This window comes from Setaria italica, chromosome VI (genome assembly GCF_000263155.2).
Source record: "Setaria italica strain Yugu1 chromosome VI, Setaria_italica_v2.0, whole genome shotgun sequence".
Lineage (NCBI taxonomy): Eukaryota > Viridiplantae > Streptophyta > Magnoliopsida > Poales > Poaceae > Setaria > Setaria italica.
This window is the reverse complement of record NC_028455.1, coordinates 28,352,815-28,377,568: the sequence shown is the minus strand read 5'-3', so window position 1 is coordinate 28,377,568 and position 24,754 is coordinate 28,352,815. Positions and strand designations below refer to the sequence as shown.

The following is a 24,754-nucleotide window of genomic DNA, read 5'->3' as shown; positions in this document are numbered from 1 at the left end:
CATTCGATGTGACACGTGCTAAAAATAAGATACGGGAAGAAAACGCCCCCTAAGTAAGTTTTCCATAATTTTCTCTCCTATATCCTGAAGGAAATTTTCAATCAGTACAGCTACTTCCTTAGCATCATCATTTCCGGAAGAGTTTGAAGCCCTAACATGACCATGTCTTGCTTTTTATTACCATTTCGTTCGATTTGGCCATCACCGCAATAAGCATGATAGAATTCCCTTACAGCTTGTTTGGTCTGTAGAGGGACCCCATCCAGCATCAGTAGGTCCGGCACGGCATCAGCCTTGGTAGGGTCGGATAACTCCTCGGGCAGGATGAGCTGCTCATACGATGGTTTCAAGGAGAATGAGTTGGTCCTTTACTTTAGCCTGCTGCTGATGGGTTGATCTAGTGATGGACGAGTCCGTTCCGTGCGTAAACCAAACATCGAGTCCAGGCTCCAACGGAGGATCGGATGATTCCGCATGGCTATTAATTGACCACCGTTCCTCTCTTAAACCAAGTGTGAAGCTCCGATATACTATTATGCATGCAGGTAGGATTGCAGGCGGGGCGGGTTGCGGCCAGCCGCGAACCCACAAAGCTCGCCGCAAAACTAATTTGGCGGGTTAATGCCTCCGCGGACGTGGTGGCCAAAACGCAGGAACCCGCAGGACGCGCATGCATGTACCAGCAGCTCGCTTGCTATTACGCACAAACGATAGATTCAATGGCATGCAGAATGTATAGCTGTCGTATTGCACAGTCAAACTATACTGGATAAAAGATATATTACATCATCTGAGATAAGCAATAACTATTAGTTCAACACGTGAACTTGATCCCATATGGCTTTTGGATACTAATGAAGTAATGCGACAGTTTCAACACTTGGGACTTGATCTCGCATGGCTTTCAACAATAACTGTTAGTTCCTTTCAACAGCAAAAAGATCAAAAAATTGCAAAGCGTCCTCTTTCTTCAAACATGCAAAGTTTGAAAACATGAATTTTTAATCATTAGAACTACAAACCTGCAATATGAATTCTAAACTCTAAACATGTGTAGGAATTATGGCTACACAAGTAAACAAAGATTTACCTTGGGTTGGCCGGTAAAATCCTATAGAAGAAGAGATAAACAGAATAAAAGAAAGTGCATGCAGAAGGTGTGCGCAATGTATTTGATAGCGACAGCGCCATGAGCCTGCCAGAACACGAGAACGGCACCAAGACAACGATGGTGCCGCGGGATGCCAGGGTTTGCGTCGGAGCCGACATATTGAGAAAGATGAGGTTCTGCGCGGGCATGGCACGTTGAGATCATCCTCAAGGTCGACGACAAGGGCGACAGCGTGATGCTGCCGAGGACGGCAAGACGGCGCTCCCGTCGCCGCCGATACTACGATACTCCCGGAACACCGCAGGCTGTCGAGGATGACGGTGATGTCGTGGAGTGATCGGTCACGATGAAGTCCAGTACGTGCATGCAAGAGTAATTAGGGAAAGGATGGATGGCCGGTTTGATTTATTAAAGATGCATGGCAAGTTGCCTGGTGACGCAAGCAGGGTATCGTGGCCTATTGTTTTCGTGTCCAAGTAGATGACTAGGTTTGCTTGTTAATTAGGGTAGTTAAGACATATTCAGTATAGGTTTGGAGTTTTATTTTTTAGGTGAAGTCCCACCGCCCTATAAATATAAAGGGACGGCGGCTAGTTGTAATAATCAATCAATACAACCTTTCAACGTCACGCCGTTAAAACCCTTTCGGTGCCACGCCGCTAAAACTCTAGGAGTAGGAGTAAAGTAGATTCGACGAGTTCCTTCTAGCATGCAAGGATGCATCGGCTTCGGTCTCAGGCGAGTTTGTAAATACCGTCACCCGATCATTCCGACCTCTATCAGAGCTTTCTAAGTTAAGTCTTATATTCTGATATTTCTAAGTTAAGTCTTATATTCTGATATTGTTGTGTGGCTAGTTATCAAGTTATTTTAGATTGCAAGTAGAACTTTTTAGACTTTGTCCAATATTCTGCTTATTTTCAACGCTACTCAAGTTATTGAACGGCTTAGATCTGGTTAGAATGTCTTCATTGACTCCTTGCCTTGTTTAAACATCCACAGTTATCAGATCGTATCGGCTGGTAGACTCTGCATGGTTTTACTGCTTTATATATGCTAGGTCCGATAGATCTTTACCCCTACCCCTCGTATTGCTAACCGTCAGACCTCTGAGGTCAGTGTGCTACCATTGAGAGCTGATGTTTCGGTCGAGTCTTATCCGAAGCATGACGACGTTATTGAGTTGATAGGGGCACATGCAAGGTCTTGCTGCCGTGAGCCTGTCTGTTAAGATCGAAGTTAATGCCCTCTCACCATGTTACCTTGTCTAAGTTCAATTACACGATCATGACATTGATTAGACTTTGTTACCTTAATAGGCTTGTAAGCGGTAGGCAAGAGATCTTTTGTTATTGTGCTCTAGTCTTTTACGTTGTCAGATCGAGGTTAATACCCTCTCATTCGTGTTATCTTGTCTAAGTTTAATACACTTATCAAGATATTAATTAAGATCTGATAATATATCTAGCTTGCGTACAGTCAGCATCGGCTGATCCTTGTTGCTATGTTCTAATCTCTTAAGTTAGTAGATTGATGCCAATGCCCTCTCATTCGTGTTATCTTGTTTGAGTTCAATATACTTATCAAGACATTGGCTAGATCTGTTAGCTTATCTGATAAGTGCGTGGTTATCAAGGGCTCTCGTTTTATGGCTGTTATGTTACCATGCTTTATCTTAGTCCGTCGGCCACGTGCCGTTAATGCATTAAATATCCACCTGTTGTGGTGTTTATTTCAAAAACACCTACCTGTGAGTTCGAGAGGCTTCACCGCCGATCGGCTCAGGAATTTAATGTTTACCTTGTTAATTTTCAGGTCAAATTGATTGGCAAGCCGATTTGGAGCCTACACTAGAGTTAAACAAATCTCTCAGTTCCTCCGTGTTGTTCAACACAGAAGCCTGTTGTTCAACACAGAAGCCTGAGGTCCGGATTTTGCATCAAACACCCTGTACTACAATCTCCGTTACAAGAAAATATTAAGGTGCATGAGTTCAAGACCATTTCTCACAAAAACTATGCGTAACCTACTCAATGCGGTACTGAAAAGAAAGGCTAAACATTGAGATCTGTGCAGGTTTGGTCTAGCAAGCTCGCAAGCACCAATAACAGCTAGCAAAACATTGAGATCTCCATATCATCATCACAGTCGATGAAATCCAAGAACTCTAAACATGTGCAGAACCGTAGCAACACTTTCATAACATGTGCAGGAAATTTGGATCCCTTTACTTCTTGAAAAAAATAAATAAATGACAGGAGTTTACTACAAGACAGTTGATTAGAAAAAAAATTAGTTGTACTAATTTTCTCAGGTTTCTGAACACTTTCAGAACATGCCATCAGTTTTACTGAAACAATCATACTATAAAGATGTGTAGGAATTTTTAGTATTACTCTGAACATATAAGTTTGGCAGTCAGTAAAATCAAAACAATAAATGACCAACAGGATGCTATATAATTTGTAACTCTGATTGCACAACATGAACCAAGAATCAGAAGGGATGCAAAAGAAATTATCTGGTAAAAGGCTAAAACAGATAAAAATGATTTGGCAATTTATCACCTAATTCATCTGGACCATAAGACTCATACAGGAACAATAGGGAGCCGTGATCTAAGCTTGCACATCTCAGAATCCACACCAATAGGCAGATCTAAGCTTCCACAAATGAGTTTCATATACACAGTTGCACAACTATTCAAGACTAATTAGTGTCAGATCCTAATTCTGAAACAAAACTCATGGGATGCAACAATAGATGCCAAGTGATAGGATTAACAGGAACTTCTAGGTGCTAATCTAGCGGGTCTACTACTTGATTTAGATAAACAACATGATGTACTAGATCTACACGGTGACATCCTGGAGAGAGAGAAAGAGACACTGACCGTCGGTCTTGAGTGAAGTGGTCATCGAGGACGCCATTGGACGTTGTTGGGGTAGGAGAGGCGCGTAGTGAAGCGCAGTCCGTCAGTGAGGAGAGTGGCGGGTGTGGCAATGAGCTTCCCGTCGCTCTCAGCGCCTCCCTCTAGATCGGTCTAGGGTTTGGGTGTCGATGGCTTGGTGGCACGGCGAACGTTGGTTCGCGTGCCCCGGCTGCCATCTCTTTATATGGCGCTGCGCGACGGGAGCCCACCAACCATATATGGTTGGGACGCCCCTGATCAGGGCGCTGATTGGGGATCCTTCTCGAATTTGGCTGTTGGACTAAATCCGGAAAGAGATCAATCCTAACATTCTCCCACTTGATCTCACTTCATACTTATACTTCAACTTGAACTTAGCTTGGCACCTATTTCATCACAGACCAGTATATAGAGCATGTCTCATCATAATAGCCAGTTACGTACTATCAGATTTGACAGCTACAATAAACCTTTCTGTTTTAAAACAGATTCTTCTTCTAGACCCTTAGTATCCAGGTATCATAGGCTTTCCCGTAAACCCATGCCGGCTAAGTGTTCTCTGAACACATTGGGCGGTAAGCCTTTTGTGAGCGGATCCGCGAGCATTTTTGTTGTTCTTATATACTCTAAACTTATGGTATGATCCTGGATTCGATCTTTCACACTGTGTTTGGCAGCACCACTTGACTTATTGTTGTGAGCGTAAAATACTGTGGTTCATTGTCACAGTACATCTTAAGTGGTCTTTGAATGCTGTCTACCACTCTTAACCCGGGAACGAACTTCTTTAACCAGTTTGCTTGCCCCGTGGCCTCATAGCATGCTACAAACTCGGCAAACATCGTGGAGGATGCCGTAACAGTTTGCTTGGAGCTTTTCCATGATAGAGCTCCACCTGCGAGAGTGAATACATAAGCTAACGTGGATTTTCTATCATCTACATCTCCTGCAAAATCAGCATTTGAATACCCTTCTATTTCAAGGGAATCAGTTCTTCTATACGTTAACATGAGGCCCTTTGTGCCTTGCGTATAATGCACTGCCTTCTTTACCATTTTCCAGTGATCTATTCCTGGATTGTCTTGGTATCTGCCAAGTACCCCGGTAACAAAAGCTAAGTCAGGGCACGTGCATACTTGAGCATACATCAAACTTCCGACAGCTGAAACATATGGAACCGCTTTCATTTGATCAATCTCATACTGGTTCCTGGGACTCTGAAAACTCCCAAATCTGTCGCCCTTGACTATGGGGGTAGGCGTAGGTCTACTCGCATGCATACTATACTTCTTGAGAATTTTCTCTAAGTACGCCTTTTGCGATAATCCTAATACCCCCTTTCTTCTATCTCGGTGAATCTCGATTCCTAAAACGAACGAGGCTTCACCAAGATCTTTCATATCAAAATTTGAGGACAAGAACTTCTTTGTCTTCAACAGTAGGCTAACATCGCTACTAGCAAGTAGGATGTCATCTACATACAGGATAAGAAAAATGAATTTCCCACTCTTAAACTTTGAATATACGCAATTGTCCTCCTGATTTTCACTGAAACCAAACTTTCTTATTGTCTCATGGAACTTCAAGTACCACTGCCTGGAAGCTTGTTTTAATCCATAAATGGATTTCTTCAGATGGCATCCCATATGTTCTTTTCCTTCCACAACAAAACCTTTAGGTGCCATGTAAATGTTTTCTTCTAGGTCTCCATTGAGAAAAGCCGTCTTTACATCCATCTGATGTAACTCTAAATCGTAGTGTGCCACTAAAGCCATTATGATTCTAAAAGAATCCTTACATGAGACTGGAGAAAAGGTCTCATTTGAACTTCCTCACTGACATAGACTTCATAGTCATCAGGAATAGCTGGTTTTCTAATTCTTTGAGACCTTCTAGGGGCCTCAACAATCGGCACATTTTCCATGGGGGGCTGTTGTAGCTCTTCCTCATGTGCGGCAACTGGTTTTGTGGGATCCTGAAGGACAGGTTCCTCATGTTCATACGTCGTTGCCATATAAGAACTAACAACAGGTGCTAACACTACAATATCCTGTACTGTCGGTGTAGTAGTAGTAGTAACAGGTACCACAAGAGAACTACAATAGGTGCTGTTACCACAGTGTCTTGCATTGTTGGTGCAACAGCAACCGGTGTCAAGAAAAAAGGTTCTTGAACTATCGGAGTGGGTACATACACCCGTTTTTCCTCAAGGTTAATTTCTCGGGGTACCGTGCTTCCCCTGATCATCTTATCCTCCAGAAACACAGCGTGTCTCGTTTCTACAAACTTAGTATATCTGTCAGGACAGTAGAAACGATAACCTTTTGACTTCTCAGGGTAGCCAATGAAATGGCAACTAACTGTCTTAGGATCTAACTTCCCAATGTTTGGATTAAAAACTTTAGCCTCAGCCGGACAACCCCATACACGCAAATAATTTAGTGAGGGTTCTCGTCCAGTCCATAACTCATACGGTATTTTAGACACCGACTTACTAGGGACCCGATTAAGGATATGAATAGCGGTTTTTAATGCCTCCATCCACAAACTAACCGGTAAAGTGGAGTAACTTAATTGGATTCGGTGAGGAGGAAAAACCCCTCCTTACTTTTCTGTCTTAGATCTAGGATTTGAATCCTCTCCTTCTACATGCTTCGATCTCTAACTCGTGCGAGAAAAAATAAACTTCCCCATCTAGATTACAACCTAGTATGGTGACTGATACCATTGATAGGATTAACAGGAACTTCTAGGTGCTAATCTAGCGGGTCTACTACTTGATTTAGATAAACAACATGATGTACTAGATCTACACGGTGACATCCTGGAGAGAGAGAAAGAGACACTGACCGTCGGTCTTGAGTGAAGTGGTCATCGAGGACGCCATTGGACGTTGTCGGGGTAGGAGAGGTGCGTAGTGAAGCGCAGTCCGTCAGTGAGGAGAGTGGCGGGTGTGGCAGTGAGCTTCCCGTCGCTCTCAGCGCCTCCCTCTAGATCGGTCTAGGGTTTGGGTGTCGATGGCTTGGTGGCACGGCGAACGTTGGTTCGCGTGCCCCGGCTGCCATCTCTTTATATGGCGTTGCGCGACAGAGGCCCACCAACCATATACGGTTGGGACGCCCCCGATCAGGGCGCTGATTGGGGATCCTTCTCGGATTTGGCCGTTGGACTAAATTCGGAAAGAGATCAATCCTAACACCAAGTTCCCAACTGAAACATTTAGAGCAAACTCATGGATCGGAGTTCCAGATTACTCAGCGAATCAAGTATTCGGGTGACAAGTTTCTGAGGTCCACGTTCAGATCCAGCGACGAGCTAGTATACAGAGATTTTGAGAAGAACCCAAGCTAGATGCAGCTGTGTGCGCCTGCGTGCCCAGCACAAATTTCACAACTATTTTTGCTCTAAATATTTCAGTTGGGATTTGCAACAGGAAACAGAAGAGGGAGGATGACGAGGATAGAAGGACCTGGAGGTGCTGCCGTCGTCTGACTGGATCGGAGGGCGGACGCGCATCAGCTGCCGTCGTCGAGTCAGGGAGGGGGCCTTCGCACCTTGCAGCCTGCCAGGGGACGGAGGCCTGCACGCCTCGCGCTGCCACCGACCAGGGAGGGCCGATCGAGGATGTTGACGGCAGCGGCAGCGGCCGGGGGTTGACGTCGACGGTGGCGGTGGGTTTTTGCGGGTTTCGTGGACTTGTGCTCCTGTCCGCGGGCTTGGTAGGCTGGCCAAATGTTGGGCCACGAAGAATTTGCAGCTATGGGACATGATTTTTATGGCCCACTTTAATTCCTTTCAACATTGCTTTGCCGAGGGCAACCATAGAACAAAAAATTGTGTTCATCCAGCCTAAAAATCCTTTTACCAAACACAATGTTAGGCTGAGCACACAAGTCGCTAGCTGCAGCCGCAGTCCGCCGCTTCCTGCTGCCGCTCTTCTCCGAACACCTCGCCGCCGCGTCGCGCCTTGCGCTCCTTGGCCGCGGCGAAGACCCTGGCCGCCCACCGCGCGAAGTAGGCCTCGTCGATCCCGATCTGCCGGTTCTTGTAGCAGCTGAGGATGTCCGGCGAGCCGGGGCACGGCTCGCCGTGGGGATCCCACCACGACCCCTCGTGCCGCATCCCGGCCCGGTCCGCCATCCACCTGTATACGAACTGCCCGCCCCCCGCCCTCTGCCTCCACCCCAGCGGGTAGAACTCCATCACGCTGCTGTTCCGGTCCATGAACAGCATGTTCGCCAGCTGCGCGCCGTGCGCCGAGACCAGCACGTCCGTCGCGCTCAGCAGCCTCACCTGGTCGCAGAACGTCAGGTTGCTCGCGTGCGCGGCGGTGACCACGCACCCGGCCACGCGCGCGCACTCCGCCCCGAACACGCGCGCCACCGCCGCCTCGTCCTTGAACGCCCGCGCGCCGGTGCGGAACAGGAGCGTGACGCGCAGCAGCGCCGACGACGGGCCGGCGGCTCCCGCTCCCGGCGCGGCGTCCGCGACGCCGCAGCGCGCCCTGGCCTTGCACCGCATGAAGTCGAACGCTCCGAGCAGCCGCGCCCTGCTCAGGCCCTCCATCTGCCTCCGGAACACCACCGCCTCCTCGAAGCACGCCGGGGTGCCGCCCGCCCCGTCGGGGAACGTCTCGACGACCATCTCCGCGCCCGTCGCCGCCTCGGCCAGCGACGCCAGCCACCCGCTGGTGGCGCCCGACCTCACCGCCGCGCCGTGGAGGAACAGCGCCCACCGCGCCGGCACGGCGCGGCACCCGGTCCTCGCGTGCCACGACGCGAACGGGACGAGCGCCGAGAGCCCGTGCCAGAGGTTGCGGTAGTCGTAGGACATCTCCGACACGAACGTCAGCCCCGGCCGGAGCGCCGCGCCGCGTGGCAGCGCGTCGCGCCACGCGAGCGCGTAGGCGGCGTCGGAGCGGGTAGGCGCGTGCACGCAGAGGACGCGGCCGGAGGACGCCGCGGACGGGAGGACCAGGTTCTTCGCCTCGCCCTCGGGCTCCGAGGTGTCGTTGAGGGCGCTGATGAACCATTCCCCCGCGCGCCTCCGCGTGTCCCGGAGCGGGAGGAAGGTGACCGACGTGCGGAGGCGGTCGATGAGGTCGTCCACGGCGGCGCGCCGGCTGCTGTCGTCGCAAGGGACGGTGGGGGTGAAGCGGATGAGGGTCCGGAACTGGAGGTAGCAGATGACGGCGAACACGAGGAGCGGGAGCAGGCGGGCCGCGGTCCTCGGACGCCGCTGCAGGGAAGTGGCTGTGTTCTTCTTCCTGGCCATGTCGATCGAGCTGGTTTGCTGATTCAGGTAACAGAGTCTGACAGTCTGTTATCTGTATGTACAATGGCGCTCATGCTCATCATGCATGGTGGATGAACATGCTCTGATCTGAGAGAGGATCTGTAAAAATATTTTGCGAGGAAAATTGATGCCACGTTGACCTATCAATATTGCTGTCTTGAACTACGCATAGCTTCTTCGTTCAGCAGCATGTTTCTTTTCGGTTTTGTAACGCTATGACGGTGCCTTCTGCCGCAAAAAATGAGGACAAGTTTGGCCTAGCGAAGGTCAGAACCGGGACATCCATAGCGTAAAGTAGGAACCCGGCAAGGCTGTCTCGTGATCGGATCAGAAACGAGGCTGATGCTTTCTTTCTGAAACGAGGCCGTCGGTTAACTGCAAAATCAAAAGACAGAATTCCAAACTTCAAACGAGTTTTTGCCCGCAATAACCACTTCCGTTGCCCAAAGGGTCCGCTAGCACGCGCGATCCTGCAGCAACGCTGCACGTCTGTTCTACGCACCTCCGTTTACAGGGGAGGATCGATAGATACACTTGGTCGACAAATTGTTCTACGCGCCTCCTCCCTCGAGTTTCGTTATTCTCCTGGCCTCAAGCAGGGTCAGGTACACGGGCTGGTTGAATTTGAAACACTGACGAGACAGTGTTTCAATGCTGCATATAGTATTCTTCACTCGTGTTTGCTTTTGCTTGATTCAGTGAACTAAAGGCGATTAGATCTTTTTTCTTCGGAACACAATATATGATGTAGACTAAAGACATAAACACTTATACCTACGGAGTACATGGATGCATGCATACTCAGCTTGAATATGTATTTTCCACAGCCTTGTGACCATGGTTTAGCATGATCTACGAATGTGGCCACAAGGGCATGTGCGGAGGCACTCCCCACTTAAATCTACGAATGCACCTACATAAAATCTACCTTTATTAATTTACAGAGAGATTGGTCCAATATAATTCTTGAGATTGAATAAATCAACATATACACCTCGTTATCAACGATCACATTGCCTACCACTGAATAACACCTGGCCGAAAATGTGTGTGCCCACGCTCAGATAGGAAGGTTTCACCGTCAAATAACCTAACTAACCAGTAAGAAGAGTGACTTTTTTGGCCTGGTTCCACATTTAGTAGAAGGTGGACTCACACATCTCCAATTTGCAGATGATACAGTAATTTTCCTGGAGAACAGCGAGCAAAAACTTATAAACATGAAAGTCACCCTGTATTGCTACGAAGCTGTGTCTAGCATGAAAATCAACTATGACAAGAGTGAGGTGTATGTGATGGGAGTAGAGGGGTGTGAACAAGAAGTCATTGCAGAGATATTTGGCTGTAAAATTGGAAAACTACCTATAACATACCTAGGCTTGCCTATAAGATAACAAAAGCACAATTGAACTATATATTAGATAAGGCAAGCAGGAGGCTCGGTAACTGAAATGTGACACCATGTCCTCTAGAGGGAAAGCTACCTTGCTGAATACATGTCTATCCAGTGCTCCAATGTACACAATGGGAGTGTACCAACTGTATGAGGGGAACTATCAGGCACTAGACTCGGTTAGAGCAAGATTCTACTGGCAGGGGACTAACAAAAAGAGGAAGTATCACATGGTGAAATGGGAGACACTTGCTAGACCGAAAGAGTTTGGTGGATTAGGGTTCTTAGATGTTAGAGCTATGAACAAATGTCTGCTTGTGAAATGGATTGACAGGGTTGAAAGAGGTGAAGATGACAGCATATGCATCAAGCTTCTGAAGAGGAAATACCTTGGTGAGAAAAGCATATATCAGATCAAAAGGTGCCAAGGGTCCCAATTCTAGAAAGGTTTACTGGAAATGAGAAAATGGTTTCAATGGGGCAGAACCATATCAATTAAAAGTGGCTAGCACACAAGATTCTGGGAGGACACGTGGTGCAGAGGGTGTGCACTGAAAACTGAGTTCCATCAAATATATAAGTACTGTAGAGATCCGCAAATCTCTGTTGAAGAGGTGTTTAGGAGAGGTTCGTGCCAAATTGAATTTAAGAGGTCACTCGATGAGTCAAATATGCAGGAATGATATAGACTGTTGGAGGTGGTGTCACATATAGCTTTGAGTGAGGGGCGGGATGAGATGAGATGGGTCCTGGTGAAGTCAGGCAAGTACACAACTAGGTCACTATACAGAGAACTAACTTTTGGAAGCGTGAGAGATAGTTGGATGATAGAGATATGGAAATGCAGAGTGCCCCTAAAGATACAAATTTTCATGTGGATGGTGTTCAGGGACAAAATCCAATCTGCTGTTCAGCTGAAAAAAAAAGGAAGTGGACGGGTTCAGTAAACTGCAAACTATGCAAAGAGATAGAGACTATAGATCACATTCTATTTCAGTGCCCTGTTGCTTGGTTGGCAGAGAGCCCCAACATCCTGCCAAAGTTGTGTAGAGATAGTAATGCAAAAAAACACAAACAAAAGTTAACTATGCTCTTTCTTTGTGCAGGGGTGATGTGGGCGTTATGGAAGACGAGGAATGATCTTATTTTCAATGACAAGATTGTGGCGACACCAATGGTAGTGATTCACAAGATGTTGTCCCTGATGACGTAGTGGAAGCCGCTGCTAAAGCAAAAGGACCTACAAAGTCTAGAGGTGATTAGGGATGATCTCGCTCAGGCCAATCAGCTGATGACCTGAGGTTGCGGCGAAGAGGTGTTGATGTCCATGGGTTTCGTCTTGTGATCCTGTGTAGAATTGTCTTAGAACCAGGGCGCTATCGTTTCTGAGACTGGTAGAAAAGTAACGCTAGCTCATGTATCTACCTGTGTACTAGAAACCTTTTATTTTGCGCAGGGTCTAAATACCCCTTGTAATCGTCGCTGGTAACCCCAACAAAACACCATCTGATTGTATACCGCCTGTTAAACTTTCAATACCCTAGCAAAAATAACCTAACTAACCGAGCTAAGCTCAATCATAATTCTCTCTTAGATATGATCCAGTTGTACAAAGTCATTGAGCTACCCTCTATGGATAATGATAATCTGTAAGATGTAGAGTAGATCCACCATCGATTTGGATAGGGAAACTCTAGGCTTGGCTTGCCAGCCTGCTTCTTCTTCTTCGTCCCAAAGCAAAACATGTGATGAGCTCAATTTAGTCTGCATTGGGTTTCATTGGGAATAACTGATCCTGATTTAGTCATCGGGCTTAACTATGGATGAAGAACTTGCATTGACCTTGACCCATGCCAATCTTGATGTAATGAGGAAAACTTAAGTTTGTTAGGGCTGGAAACAACTATAAATCCGAACGTGGCTCATCTCCCTTCTCCTTCCATTCACCTTTTTCCTATCCCTTTCCTTTTTCTTCTTTCTTTCTTCAAAATGATAGTGGAAGGACTCAAGGGATGTCTATTATTTGTAGGAAGCAGGGTGGAGGAGGGGCTCGAGGGAAGAGTGTGAAGAGAGCACCACTGTGCAAATCTATCTTCTAGAAACATTAGTATACATATATATTTTTTTCTTCTTAAAATTTTAATACAACATAATATATTGTTAATAACTATCTATCAACCAACGAGTAAGCTCTAGTTTTTTTAAAAAAAGTATAATTATTTTTTATTAGCCCACACGCGAATGCTTTTAGTAATACTTTTTTCTAGCGTATGCTACTCCTTCCGTTCTATATTATGTTTAATTTTTACCTTTGTTATAAGTTAAGTTTATCTAATTTTGACGAAGAGTATAGAAAAAGACATCAACATCTAGAATATAAAATTACTTTCATTGAATCCACTATGAATATGTCTTGATAGTGTATTTGTTTGATATTGCAGATGTTATTATATGAGTAAAATACACGGGACTTGTCCCAAGATATCATATAGGTCCCTAAACACCCACAATGCATTTTTTGATGTCATATAGGTCACTAAACTCCCACAATGCATTTTTAGGTCTTCAAAATTGTGTCATCCAAATTACTAAACTCTCAAAATGCATATTTAGATTCCTAAACTTATACTCTGATGTAATACGAGTCTCTAAACTATTAAAATATATTTTCAAATATCAAAACTTGTCACTTACCGCTTATAGCAGTGCCTTCCCTTGGCTCGTCGCCTTTGCAACCACCTTATGTCGGTGATCAAGCATGCGTTGCTTGACACTTGATTGGGGTAGGATGGTGGCATGCGCTAGAAGAGATTATGGGAAGGGCACAACATCAAGAAGGGACAAAGATCAAGCATGAGAATAGGATCATTTATCATCCTCCTAATCTCCGCTGTTTGGAGTAGTCATGGATTCGGGGATCTTAAGATGTGCTTTCAGTGTTTAGGTACTTGGATGACACTATCTTACTATTACTAATTGCAGGTTCCTTTTGAAGTCTTCAGGTGAAGCCACCAATGATGCTAGGTGGGCACTCTAGAAAAATAGAGGAATCCTAGAAATTTCCAAAAAAAAACAAAACATTTGGCCATCAATCGGTAGACTCAAATCATCATAGCTATTGGATCTATTATATTTTCTAAAAAATTACCCACATATGCTATTATGAAAATAGCCTAAAGTGACCCTCTAAATCTAAATCTAAATTACCCACCTCTTCCATTGTATAAAATAAACTAAAGTAACCCCTGATCTTTATCAAAATTATCCACTTTTGCTATTATAAAAATAATTTAAAATAACCCCCTAAATTTACAACTAAATTGCCCACCACTAATACTTAAAAATAACTTAAAATAACCCCTTAAATTTGCATCTATATTATCCATAAATAACATGAGGTAACCTTAAATTTGAATCCAAATCACCTTAATTAAAAATATACACCAAAATATGATTCTAAATCATCTATTTCTTACACTATTGGTATATCATATAATAATTAAAGTATATACACATGGTGTGTGTTATTGTTTATAAAGATATAGAGGAAGTGATGAGAATATAGATTTCTATGTTAAAATTATAGCTTAAACTTAGGGTCCTTAAACAAATTCAAGCGCATACTTATGATGCAAAGTGAAAAGTTAACGATTATAAATGTGGATGGAAACATTATAGAGTAATTATCAACTAAAATATATCTCATCGGATGAATGATATATCTATATAAGTATTGTATTCGAATATTTAACAAGTGAAAGGTAGCTCAAGGTAATAGTTTTACAGTGGTGTGGCCTCATTTTTTCCCATTGGAGAATCCGCATTAGTTCTCACAAGACATGCTAGAAAAAAAGACAAATTCTCAGAAAAATCAGAAACATCAAATATGAATCCAATGAATCCTATAAACTCTAATAATCATAGTCTATTATATTTTCTAAAAAATTACCGACAACTATCATTATGAAAATATTCTAAAACAAACCCTAAACCTATATCTAAATTATCAAGATCTACCATTATGAAAAATAATCCAAAGTAACCACATAATCTTCATCCAAATTACTCATGTATATGATTGTAATGCATAACTTAAAATCCCATTCTAAATTTGTATCTAAGTTACCCACATGTATCGTTACTAAAAATAACCAAAAGCGAACACCTAAATCTTAATCTAATTATCTTCATGTGCATTATATAGAAATGTACAAAAGTAAACTTATATGATTCTAAATTACCTATTTATATCATTGTTAATATAGAAATACTAAGTTAAGGTATGTACGCACGATGGGTGTCACTATGTAGACTATTTATACATGTATGTGAGGAAGTAATGTGATTTTTATGCTAAAGGCAATGTATAGAGGCGCGATACAAAATGATAAAAGTATATGGAGTAATTACCAACTAAAAATCAATTACAATTGGACAAGGATAAGTACATATAGAGTATTATGTTGAAGTATTAAAAAAATGAGAGAGTAGTAGGTAAACAATTTTAATTATTAGCTAGGAGTTTGATTTCTAAATAATTTTCAAATATAATAGTTTTTAAAAATATTAACCTATGCGGGAGCACGAGTTGATGGACTAGTGGGATAAATTGGGGACCTGAAAATATGTTTCTAGAGTTTATGGATCTTGATGACACCTTGAGACAAGTTTGAGAGTTTTGAGAGTTTAAAGACTTACATGACACCCTGGACACCCTTGACAAGTTTAGATGTATTTACAAGTTTAGATGTATTTACTCTTATTATATTTTAAATTTGATTAAAGTTAAATAATTTGACTTACTACAAAGTAAAAGTGAACTATAATTTAGATAGAACGGTTCACATATGTTGCAATGAAGAACAAACACCTAGGGTATTATTTTCTTTTATCAAAGAGAATCTAAACAGTGCCTCTCAGAAAAAGAAGTAATCCCTCCAACTCTCCGACCACCTTTTGTTAACATTTTAGACAGGAATTGACTAGTCAGCGGGGCATCCAATCACGCAGGTGCGCCTACGTGGAATACATGTGAACTTTTACGTGCCTACGTGGTGTCTCTTCCCCAAGGAAACCTTCAAGTGGCGTCTGAAGAGACAAAGGCACCTGCTCCGACCATACCTACCTCACCAAACAACACTACCCGCGCCGCCGCGGCCCGCCCGCACTTGGGCGCGGAGAGGCCAAGCCCACCCTGCTGCTGCTGTGGCATTCTCCCTCTCTTACCCCCTGCGCCGCGCGCCGGAGATCAATGGCTGGGTTGGAGGAGCTCAAGCGGCGGCTGCGGCCCCTGTCCTTCGACGCGGACGGCAGCGGCGGCGAGGTAAGGACCCCCTTAGTGTACTCGGGTGTGCGCCGTCATTGCGAAATGGATTGGGGGACAGGAGGAACGGCCGGACTGCCGAGCCTCTAGTGGAGATTACTTGTGACCTGGTGCTGTCGCGCCGCCGCGGCTTTTGCTGTTGGCCTGTTGCAGCTACCGGTGTCAACAGTAAAATGGGAATTTGGGTAGGCTCTGTTATTGTTAAGTATGGAGTGTATCATTATCCAGGCCCACGTATGAATAGGCCCATAAAGTCCTTGCAATAGAGTATGCTGCGTATCGTCCCTGTGAATAGACTCACATCTCCTTGGTTGACTCATGTGGAGCTCGAGAGGGTCGAGACTCATGATCAAGGATGGATCCGTACTAGTGACACTGGCACTCATCACCCTTCCAACAATCCAATCCAGAGCCTTGACTGCAGCAAGCCACCCGTTGATATCAACTGGTGGATTATCAGATATATGTAAGTGATCGGCAAGACTGCAAGACCATAACCCCTTAGCACGGTTTTAACAGAAAAAGGCAAACTCTCTGTAATTCTGACCACCAATTTCGTAAGAACAGCAATAGCAATGGTCAATGGACACTGATAAATGGCGATGGGTAGGAGGAGAAACAATTACCTCCATAGTTGAAAAATACCACAGGTAGGTAGCGAAATTGATCACCACCGGCAGGCGGAGTAGCAAACAGACAAGTGACGACAACCTTCTCTGTTCTCACCAGTCACCGCCACCAGAAATTGCAGACAAACAGAGCACTTTTCCTAGCAGCCAAATAGCAGTAGAGGAGGGGACGACCACGCGACTCCTCTGTTTTCCTCCATGCGATGCGACAGTAGAGTAGTCCTCTGTTCACGTACAACAGGCAGCAGAGGATGAATCCACACGATGGCGTGAAACCTTGACGGGGCGGAGGATGTTCCCGCAACAGATTGCGTGACGACGATGGGCCTGCCGCCTGCAACAGGCTGCTGCGCGGACGCTGTGAAGGGTCGCTATGCAACGTGGGCGATGGCGATCTGACGAGACGGAGCCGCGATGAGCAGATCAAATCCGCGACGTACTTGGCAGCGACGGGCCGCGACCTGACGACGTGCGGGCCGCGGCGGGGGCACAGGCGGCGGACGACCGAAGCACGTCTGCCGTGAGAAAAAAAAATGGATCGTGGGTTGATCAGGGGTTACATTGGCCTTAATGTGAACCCAATCCTTGCTCTTACCATGTTACCTTGGAATGATTTGTGGGAAGACATCCTTAGGAGTTAGGAGTAGTACTGATGGTGAGTTGGTGATCGACGAAGTAAGTAAACCCTTCCTCAGTTCCTCTGAAAAGGAACTCTTTACATATATAGAGATATGATATTCCCATGGGCCATAGGCTTTGATATCCTTAACAGTTATTTACTCTCTACAAAAAGGAGTAGTAATAGTTTTTTACTCATCTGATATACTCAATCCCCACTTGAGTCCAATCTCAACAGGCTAGTCATATAAACTAAGTAACAAACTTACAAGCATCTGTAGTTCTGTAATAGCATATAGGTGTATTCTCCGTTTTTTTTTTCCTTTTGGTGCTCCTCCTCTTTTTTTTTTTAAAAAAAGGATGAGCATATATAGCATATTAGAAGTAGAGCAGTTACAAATGTATTTTTCTACAATAGTCTGGTCAACTCCAGTTCCTACTGCTCTTTGAAGTTTGAAATCCTGAAGATTGAAGCCACTGTCCATTTAACCATTTTTCCTCGCCTTTTCTCTTGTGAAGGTTTTGGAAGGTGGAACTGTCAATTTACTGAGTAGATCTTCTGGCGAATACAATATCAGTGAGCTTGGCTTCCATAAACGAAAGGCTGGACAAGACAAAGCGCGTTCTTCTGAAAAGGCATACCGATGCTCATCTCGCGAGATGCATATTTTTGGTTCTGTTGATAGTGGTTCAAGCAGTGTTGTCCATAGAGCTATTTTTATACGAGTTCATCGAATTATGGCTCTGAAGAAGATAAATGTTTTTGAGAAGGTCAGGTTTTGCATGCTTTTCCAATTCCTAAATAAGACATTGACCATATTCTTTACTCCTAGTTCTTATGTGCTGCTGTTGCATTTCTGTGTTAGAAATCTCCATAACATGGCAATGTTACAGGTTATATGAATCACCGTGGATCAAGCAGATTTCGATGAAAAAAATATATATAGTAACCAAACTTTATTAATGCTGCATTATAGGGCATGCCGCATACAGGGAAATTGATAAAGGAATCAGAGTAGAGTGTGTCAAATTAATTTCTTCCACTACTAGAATCCTAACTTTAGCCAAGAGTTTGTAGAACTCGCCCACTACCCGTTGGCAAGAATATTATTTCCCGATGGTTTCGTAGTTCCTGACAGTGCAACCAAATCCCTTCGGCTATTTAACAGAATTGCCAACTGTTACTGTAATGCCTGATGGTTTAGATTGACACCATCGGCTAAAGGTTTCAACTGACCGACAGTTCCTAAATTCCCCTCGGTAATTGTATAGCAAAGCTCCACATCCTGCGCACGTTCAAAGGATAAGGTCGAGGCTTAGCCGATGGTGGACCGGTGGTTACCAGTGCATAATGACCAAAACTCAGTCCGTCAAAGCCATCTCTGCATCAAAACAAATCTGAGAAGCCTACCGCCGTTCCACGCAGAACCTCATCCTTGGTGATCCTCCCGCAGCCATCGCTGCAGGAAAACAGACGGCCACCGGCAGCGAGAATGCATCTAGGCATCTGGCAACCCTCGCAGGCTCGCACTCCGTGGCGATGCTGCGCAACCTTGATTGCAGCGGCGTGTATCCTCTTGTGCCCTCCTGATCGTAATGCATCAGCTTCACATCGTGGATTCATCAAAGGTGAGATCGGCTCCAAATTCCATATGCGCTATTTTATTCTAATCTAAGCTAATTAACCATCTTTCGTTTGTCTTCAGAATACATTTCTTTTGATAACATAGCATTAGATTTGGTTAATTGATCTTCTACCTTCCGGAAAGGTATTACAAAATTCAATGTTCTCTTCTTAATTTAATTATCCACACAGTTCTGTTCCCAATACTTCTCTCTGGCAATTTGGAATCTAATTTTAATTTTCTCCTGATCCAGATCAGTCTTGTCCCAAATGAATGTCATGAAGGTACGAATCATTATACAATTCGTGAAAGGAGCACCCGAAAAGATGGAGTTGCAGGGGTTTTTTTTTCTGTAGATTTTGTGTAGCATGTGAGAACATGTACGTACCAACTATGTGCTGTTTCATTTCTCAGAACATGAGAAACCGTGTACATGTTATGAAGGTTTCAGCCTTAAGCAAATGCAACAGAGGCGCATATTCCAGAGCTATATGTATTATATTAATATTTCTCTATGCATCTTGAAGTGTGTCAGAATACAACCCATACGGCAGTGAACGGCATCTACGTACAATTATACCACAGATTTGCTCAAATACAAAAAACAAAGAAAACAAGTATAATAAGAAAAACTATTAGAATTATTTTTTTTGAAAAGTTAAAACAAATGCCTAAGAGTACCAAAACAGTCAGGGAATGGAATGGCTGTCCATACTTCTTGTTAGCGTGGGTATCAATGGCTGAGAGTGGACCGTTGGGCTTTCACCGTTGGGAAATTAGTGGCCGACATCTGCTCGGCTATTGGTCGAATGCCCGAGGGGAAATGGCCGACGGGGAAATGGCCGACGGTGTACCCTAGGTAATTTAATTTTCCGACAGTACAGATAGATGGTTTAAGCACTGTTGGCTATTGTTAGGATTCTAGTAGTGTTCTGTTAGGTCATAAGAGCATGGAATCAGTTATACCAAGGAATTCTATTTTTTATGCTTCCCTTAATACCACATCATTATGCCCATCCTTTGAATCAAGTCATCGTTGTGTTCTTCGGAAGAAATATACATAAGCGAAGATCCTGACTGTACAAAAAAGAAGAGCATATAGATAGTAAAAGCAACAGGAATGTACAAGCACAATCGAAAAATCAGCAAACCAAATATTATGGCTATCAGGTTATCAAAATTACTTCTGATGGCCAGAGTAGATTCTTCTTTTGTAGTGTATCTTGCAATGCAGTGTCGTAGCATCCAAGTTAGGCTATATATTCTGCATTTTGTCTTCTTGCTGCTGTTGATGTAATCAGCTAATGCATCTGGTTTGAAGAGTTCATTTTCTTGTCATATTTAGTAAAGAACTGTACAAGCCAATTCAATTCAGAATATCCTTCTCTTATTTTTCACAGGACAAAAGAGAACAGATCCTTAATGAGTTGGGAACATTATCAGAAGCCTGTTGCTATCCAGGCTTGGTTGAATTCCATGGAGCATTTTACAAGCCAAATTCTGGAGCAATATACTTTGCACTTGAGTATATGGATGGCGGTTCTTTAGCAGATATCATCAGGGTCAAGAAATTTATAGCAGAACCAGTTCTTGCACATATGCTGGTGAAAGTATTGCCGGCATGGATTTTTTACTTTCAAATGTTAATGTTCCATTTATTTACAGCAAACCACTATGAACTGGTATGTTCTTTAAGTGTCTGCTGTTTTGTCTGTATTTTAGGCCCTGCGCTATTTGCATGAAGTGAAGCATGTAGTGCACAGAGATATAAAACCAGCAAATTTGCTTGTAAATCTCAAGGGTGATGTAAAAATTACCGATTTTGGGGTGACATCTGGCTTGCATGATTCAGTGAGCACGGTATTCCACTTCTTGGTGACGAAACATTCTTTTAAATTGCTTATAGCCTTATATTATATTAAGATATTAAAAATATTAAGTTGATAACTGTGTGTATTTAATAATCAATACACATGTCTAGTAAAACTTTTCCAGTGTGCTACCTTCGTTGGCACTGTCACATACATGTCTCCTGAGAGGATAAGGAACTACTCATATGCTGCTGATATCTGGAGCCTTGGGCTAACAGTATTAGAATGTGCTACCGGAAGATTTCCATATTGTGTAAATGGAGGCCTCAGCGATCTCATGTTGCAGGTAAGGTGATAATCAAACAGTGGCCACCATCTGTAAGTGATTTTTATTGAGTTGCTGACTATTTTTTTATGATGAACTGCAGTATTTTCACTATCTGTTTGATATGTGATTATCATATGAGATACTGAGCAAGCAAATTTATTATAAAATATATTGTCTCCTCTCTTTTCTATATCTTAGTCCCGCAAACTGTTTCGGTGTATGGTATTTTAGTCTGTTTGACTGTTTCCAAGTTTCTGATCAGATAAAATGTTTTGTGGCCAGGGGCTTCCAGTCAGTTTTTGTTCTCCTCTCTGTACCGATAATTTGAATACATAATTAAATATATACTAAGACTGGTTTGGTTTATGATATACTATTCATATGAGCACTGAGATCCTCAGCTTGGACATATCTTTAACTCTTGATGTCACCCTACTGTGTTTCAGATATTGGATGATCCATCACCAACACCAGCAAAATATGTATATTCACCGGAGTTCTGCTCTTTCATCAGTGCTTGCTTGCAAAAAGATGCTGACGCAAGGCCAACATGTGAGCAGGTATAGTGAGATCTTGTTTCAACTTTCAAGTAATCTAATTTATGTAGCATAAATTTTGAGAGAGTATTTCAGCTCATATCTCATGGATGGTTTCAGCTATAACACATAAACAGTGTATTATGGTGGTGATAGGCTAGCTTTTGAATGCAGATGAAATTCAGCACTCTGCTTGTTATAACATTATATTTTCCCATTAACATTTGAAACATTTTGCAGCTTTTGTCTTATCCCTTCATCGATAGATACAGGAGAACTGGTGTGGACTTGCCCTCTTATTTTAAAAGTGTTCATGATCCGACAGAAATATTATGGCAAATAGCACACGTGAGTTCCTTGTGACCTTTTTGTAGTGTATAATTCTCTGCGGTCTATTTATCATATAACACGAATCTAATGTTAGATATGTTCCTCAATCATGACAGTCTTGGTAACTCTGTTAGTCAATGATCACCTCAGTTGTCTGAATTTTAACTCTCAGCAATTTCAACCCAGGCCTCATGATCGATCCAGCAGCTTAGAGAAGCTTGTGCGTGTGTACTCCTATTCTTCTGGTTTTTCTAGTTAGCTACATCATTTATCTTAAAGCTAAGAGTAATTGAATTTGACACTTTTTGGCCTTAAGGAATTAGTAGGAGTCATATATAAACAGAGAAAAATTCTTCTTTCATGAACAAAAGAATCGTAGGAACTGCAGGACTAGGCAGGACTAGTAGCACACTTTCTGTGCTCCGAACATATTATCACCAAAATGCATGCGATCATGTGTGTGAAACTCACGAACTGCCTACGGTTTTTCTTTCTCATTGCTTGGGAAATTCTGGATAAAGTTCATGTGTATTGCTCGTATCACGTTGTCTCTTATTGCAAAACGTACTTCGGTAACATTTAGTTACCTACTGACTTGCATTGTTTTCTTCATCCCAGATGCTTGCTGTACATTACTACCTGATCTTTTATGGTTCGGATAATGTCTGGCGTTACATGAAAACATTCTATAGAGAAGAGTCTGTTTTCAGGTATGATAGTATTGGACACTGTTACTGATTTGGTAAGCAAAATTACCTGAACATCAATGGTCTTCCAAGTTGTCCAAGATGCACATGTTTCCAATGTTTATGCTGCTACTATGCATATTTGACAATTGGCTCTTAAACTGTGAATTGAAGAAACATTGACTGCTATTTATTTCCTGTTAGTTTTGAGCATAATATGCAGGCCGATGTCCTGTTGTCTTGTGAAAACTGAATTGATCTGACATTTTTTTTCCTTTTTCTTCCTAGTTTCTTAGGGGAAGAACATGTCGGCCAAAGCGACATATTTAGGACCTTGTCAAGAATAAGGAAAATGCTGAAAGGTAAGCGCCCTCGTGGTAAGATCGTTCATGTAATAGAGAAGGTTCGCTGTTGTGCACATGGGGAAGAAGAAGGTGTTGCGATTCGTGTGTCTGGGTCATTCATTGTCGGGAATGAGCTCCTTGTTTGTGAAGATGGGTTACGAGCTGAAGGGATGCCAATCACTGATGAAGGGATGCGAAGCACCGATGAACTCCCCGTTAACATATATCATGAGCAAGCGGGTCGGTCGTTTTAGAGAGGAATTCTTTATGGAGCCAGGACACGCCATGGGGTGCTTCATCATATCAAGGCAGAAACTACAAATCGTTGAGAAATGACAGAAACTTTACCTATCAGGCCAGCACCCTTGCTAGCTAAAAGAGCAGCGCCGTGAATATACCTTTTCCTGGTTCTAATTTCTGATGGAGCACATTACCTTTCCAGCATATATGTCTGAGATCGCGGAATCTGTTTAGTGGGGGGGCTGAAAACCATCTGTGAAAAGAAAACTATAAGCATCGGCCGTTACCTCTGCATCAACCTTCAGGTTGAGCTGTCAAGTAACCATCTTAAACTTGATCGCAGCCATCAGGAAATGCTCATGTATCTAGTATCTACCTTGCTGCAGAAGGTTATGAACTGCGTGTCAGTCTTATACATAATGGGTTTGTAGGGCAGATGTATGAGCAACACAAGCTCAGCTGATAATGATATACAATACCTGCACAAAAAGAGTCTGTGACCAATTGTAAAGTCCACTTGAGCAGATCGTATGTATTCCGCTACTTGTGCATATGTCAAGTAACCCTTCATACCTTGTGTAGATCAACGCTTGAGTACAGCTATAGTCTGTATATTAAAATAAGAAAAAAAGAGAGAGAAAAATATGACATTTTATTTGCCTTGACAGCCGTCATCTCTGTTTTCGCGTTCAAGTCAAGTATCCTGAAGCTGAATCACATTATGAACCATTTTGGTCTACAGTTATGTCTGAAATCTATTTATTATCTTAATATAATAGTGTTAAAAGAAGCCATCACGTTCGTCGAGAGAGTTTAGAAATTATCACTTCCACCGCTGGATTTTATGTAGATCTAACGGTCTATATTATTCTAAGAAAAAACTGATTCCATAATATTGAAAAATAGTTATATTCAGAAAATACCATTAAAAAATCATCGTTCCGTAAAAGCATTGGATTGGAAGGAGAAAACGTTACCCTGAACTACCACTCTGTCATCGTTCACCGTTCACGTCGTTCGTCGGTGCATCCAAACTCCAAACGCATGCTCGGCAACTTCCTCGGCGTTGCGAATGGCCATGGCACCTTCCGCCGGGCGCTCGCCGCGCTCCTGGTCAAGACGCGGGCCGCGCCACGCTACGGTGAGGCCGCGAGGCTGGCCGCTGCTGGCGTCCACGTCTTCTCCTCCGCCCGCGTTGAGGTCCCCTCCACGCCGTGGTCTCCCCTGCAGAGCTGGAAGCTCGACACGGCTCCGCGGCGAAGCTCTACACGGCCGTCGCAGCCATGAGCATCGTGGAACCAGCCTTGCGACGCTGCGCCGATCTGACCCAAGGGACCACGGGGAGGTGCGCCATGCTGCGCATGGGCGCCAACAAGCTCGGCGTGGACCTTGAAGTCTTTGACTTGCTTCTGCGGCTTGGCGCTGGCGCCGGCGAGCCAAATACGAGCGCAGCTCTAGATGGGGCAGTCATTGATCAAAACGCCAAGTAGCCAAGCAGTAGCAACTAGCAAAGTAGCAATCCATCGCCAACCTCCAGCTCCTCTGCATCCGCGCTCCCCTTCTGGCTCTCTGCA

At 43.7% G+C, this 24,754-nt stretch overlaps 2 protein-coding genes across 2 annotated transcripts; one reads left to right on the top strand and one right to left on the bottom strand.

Moving 5' to 3' along the window:
• Positions 1–7,919: 7,919 nt before the first annotated feature.
• LOC101779792 lies at positions 7,920–9,296 on the bottom strand. Its single transcript, XM_004974676.1, has one exon. It carries the CDS (start codon positions 9,294–9,296, stop codon positions 7,920–7,922), a length of 1,377 nt encoding a protein of 458 aa, XP_004974733.1.
• Positions 9,297–15,961: 6,665 nt separating this feature from the next.
• On the top strand, positions 15,962–23,194 carry LOC101779404 (mitogen-activated protein kinase kinase 3). The gene is made up of 10 exons (XM_012847007.1): positions 15,962–16,048; positions 16,117–16,143; positions 17,800–18,051; positions 20,306–20,524; positions 20,628–20,765; positions 20,901–21,062; positions 21,491–21,604; positions 21,821–21,928; positions 22,529–22,620; positions 22,885–23,194. The coding sequence occupies exons 1-10, from the start codon at positions 15,962–15,964 to the stop codon at positions 23,192–23,194; spliced, it is 1,509 nt and encodes a 502-aa protein (XP_012702461.1).
• Positions 23,195–24,754: the final 1,560 nt, after the last annotated feature.

What these genes read in the sequence shown, in the direction of transcription:
- LOC101779792 (XM_004974676.1), bottom strand. Translation starts at nt 9,296, where the DNA reads ATGGCCAGGAAGAAGAACACAGCCACTTCCCTGCAGCGGCGTCCGAGG.
- LOC101779404 (XM_012847007.1), top strand. Translation starts at nt 15,962, where the DNA reads ATGGCTGGGTTGGAGGAGCTCAAGCGGCGGCTGCGGCCCCTGTCCTTC. An exon ending in TGCATGATTCAGTGAGCACG is followed by an intron (nt 20,766 to 20,900) that starts GTATTCCACTTC and finishes AAACTTTTCCAG; the next exon opens with TGTGCTACCTTCGTTGGCAC. An exon ending in CAAGGCCAACATGTGAGCAG is followed by an intron (nt 21,605 to 21,820) that starts GTATAGTGAGAT and finishes AACATTTTGCAG; the next exon opens with CTTTTGTCTTATCCCTTCAT.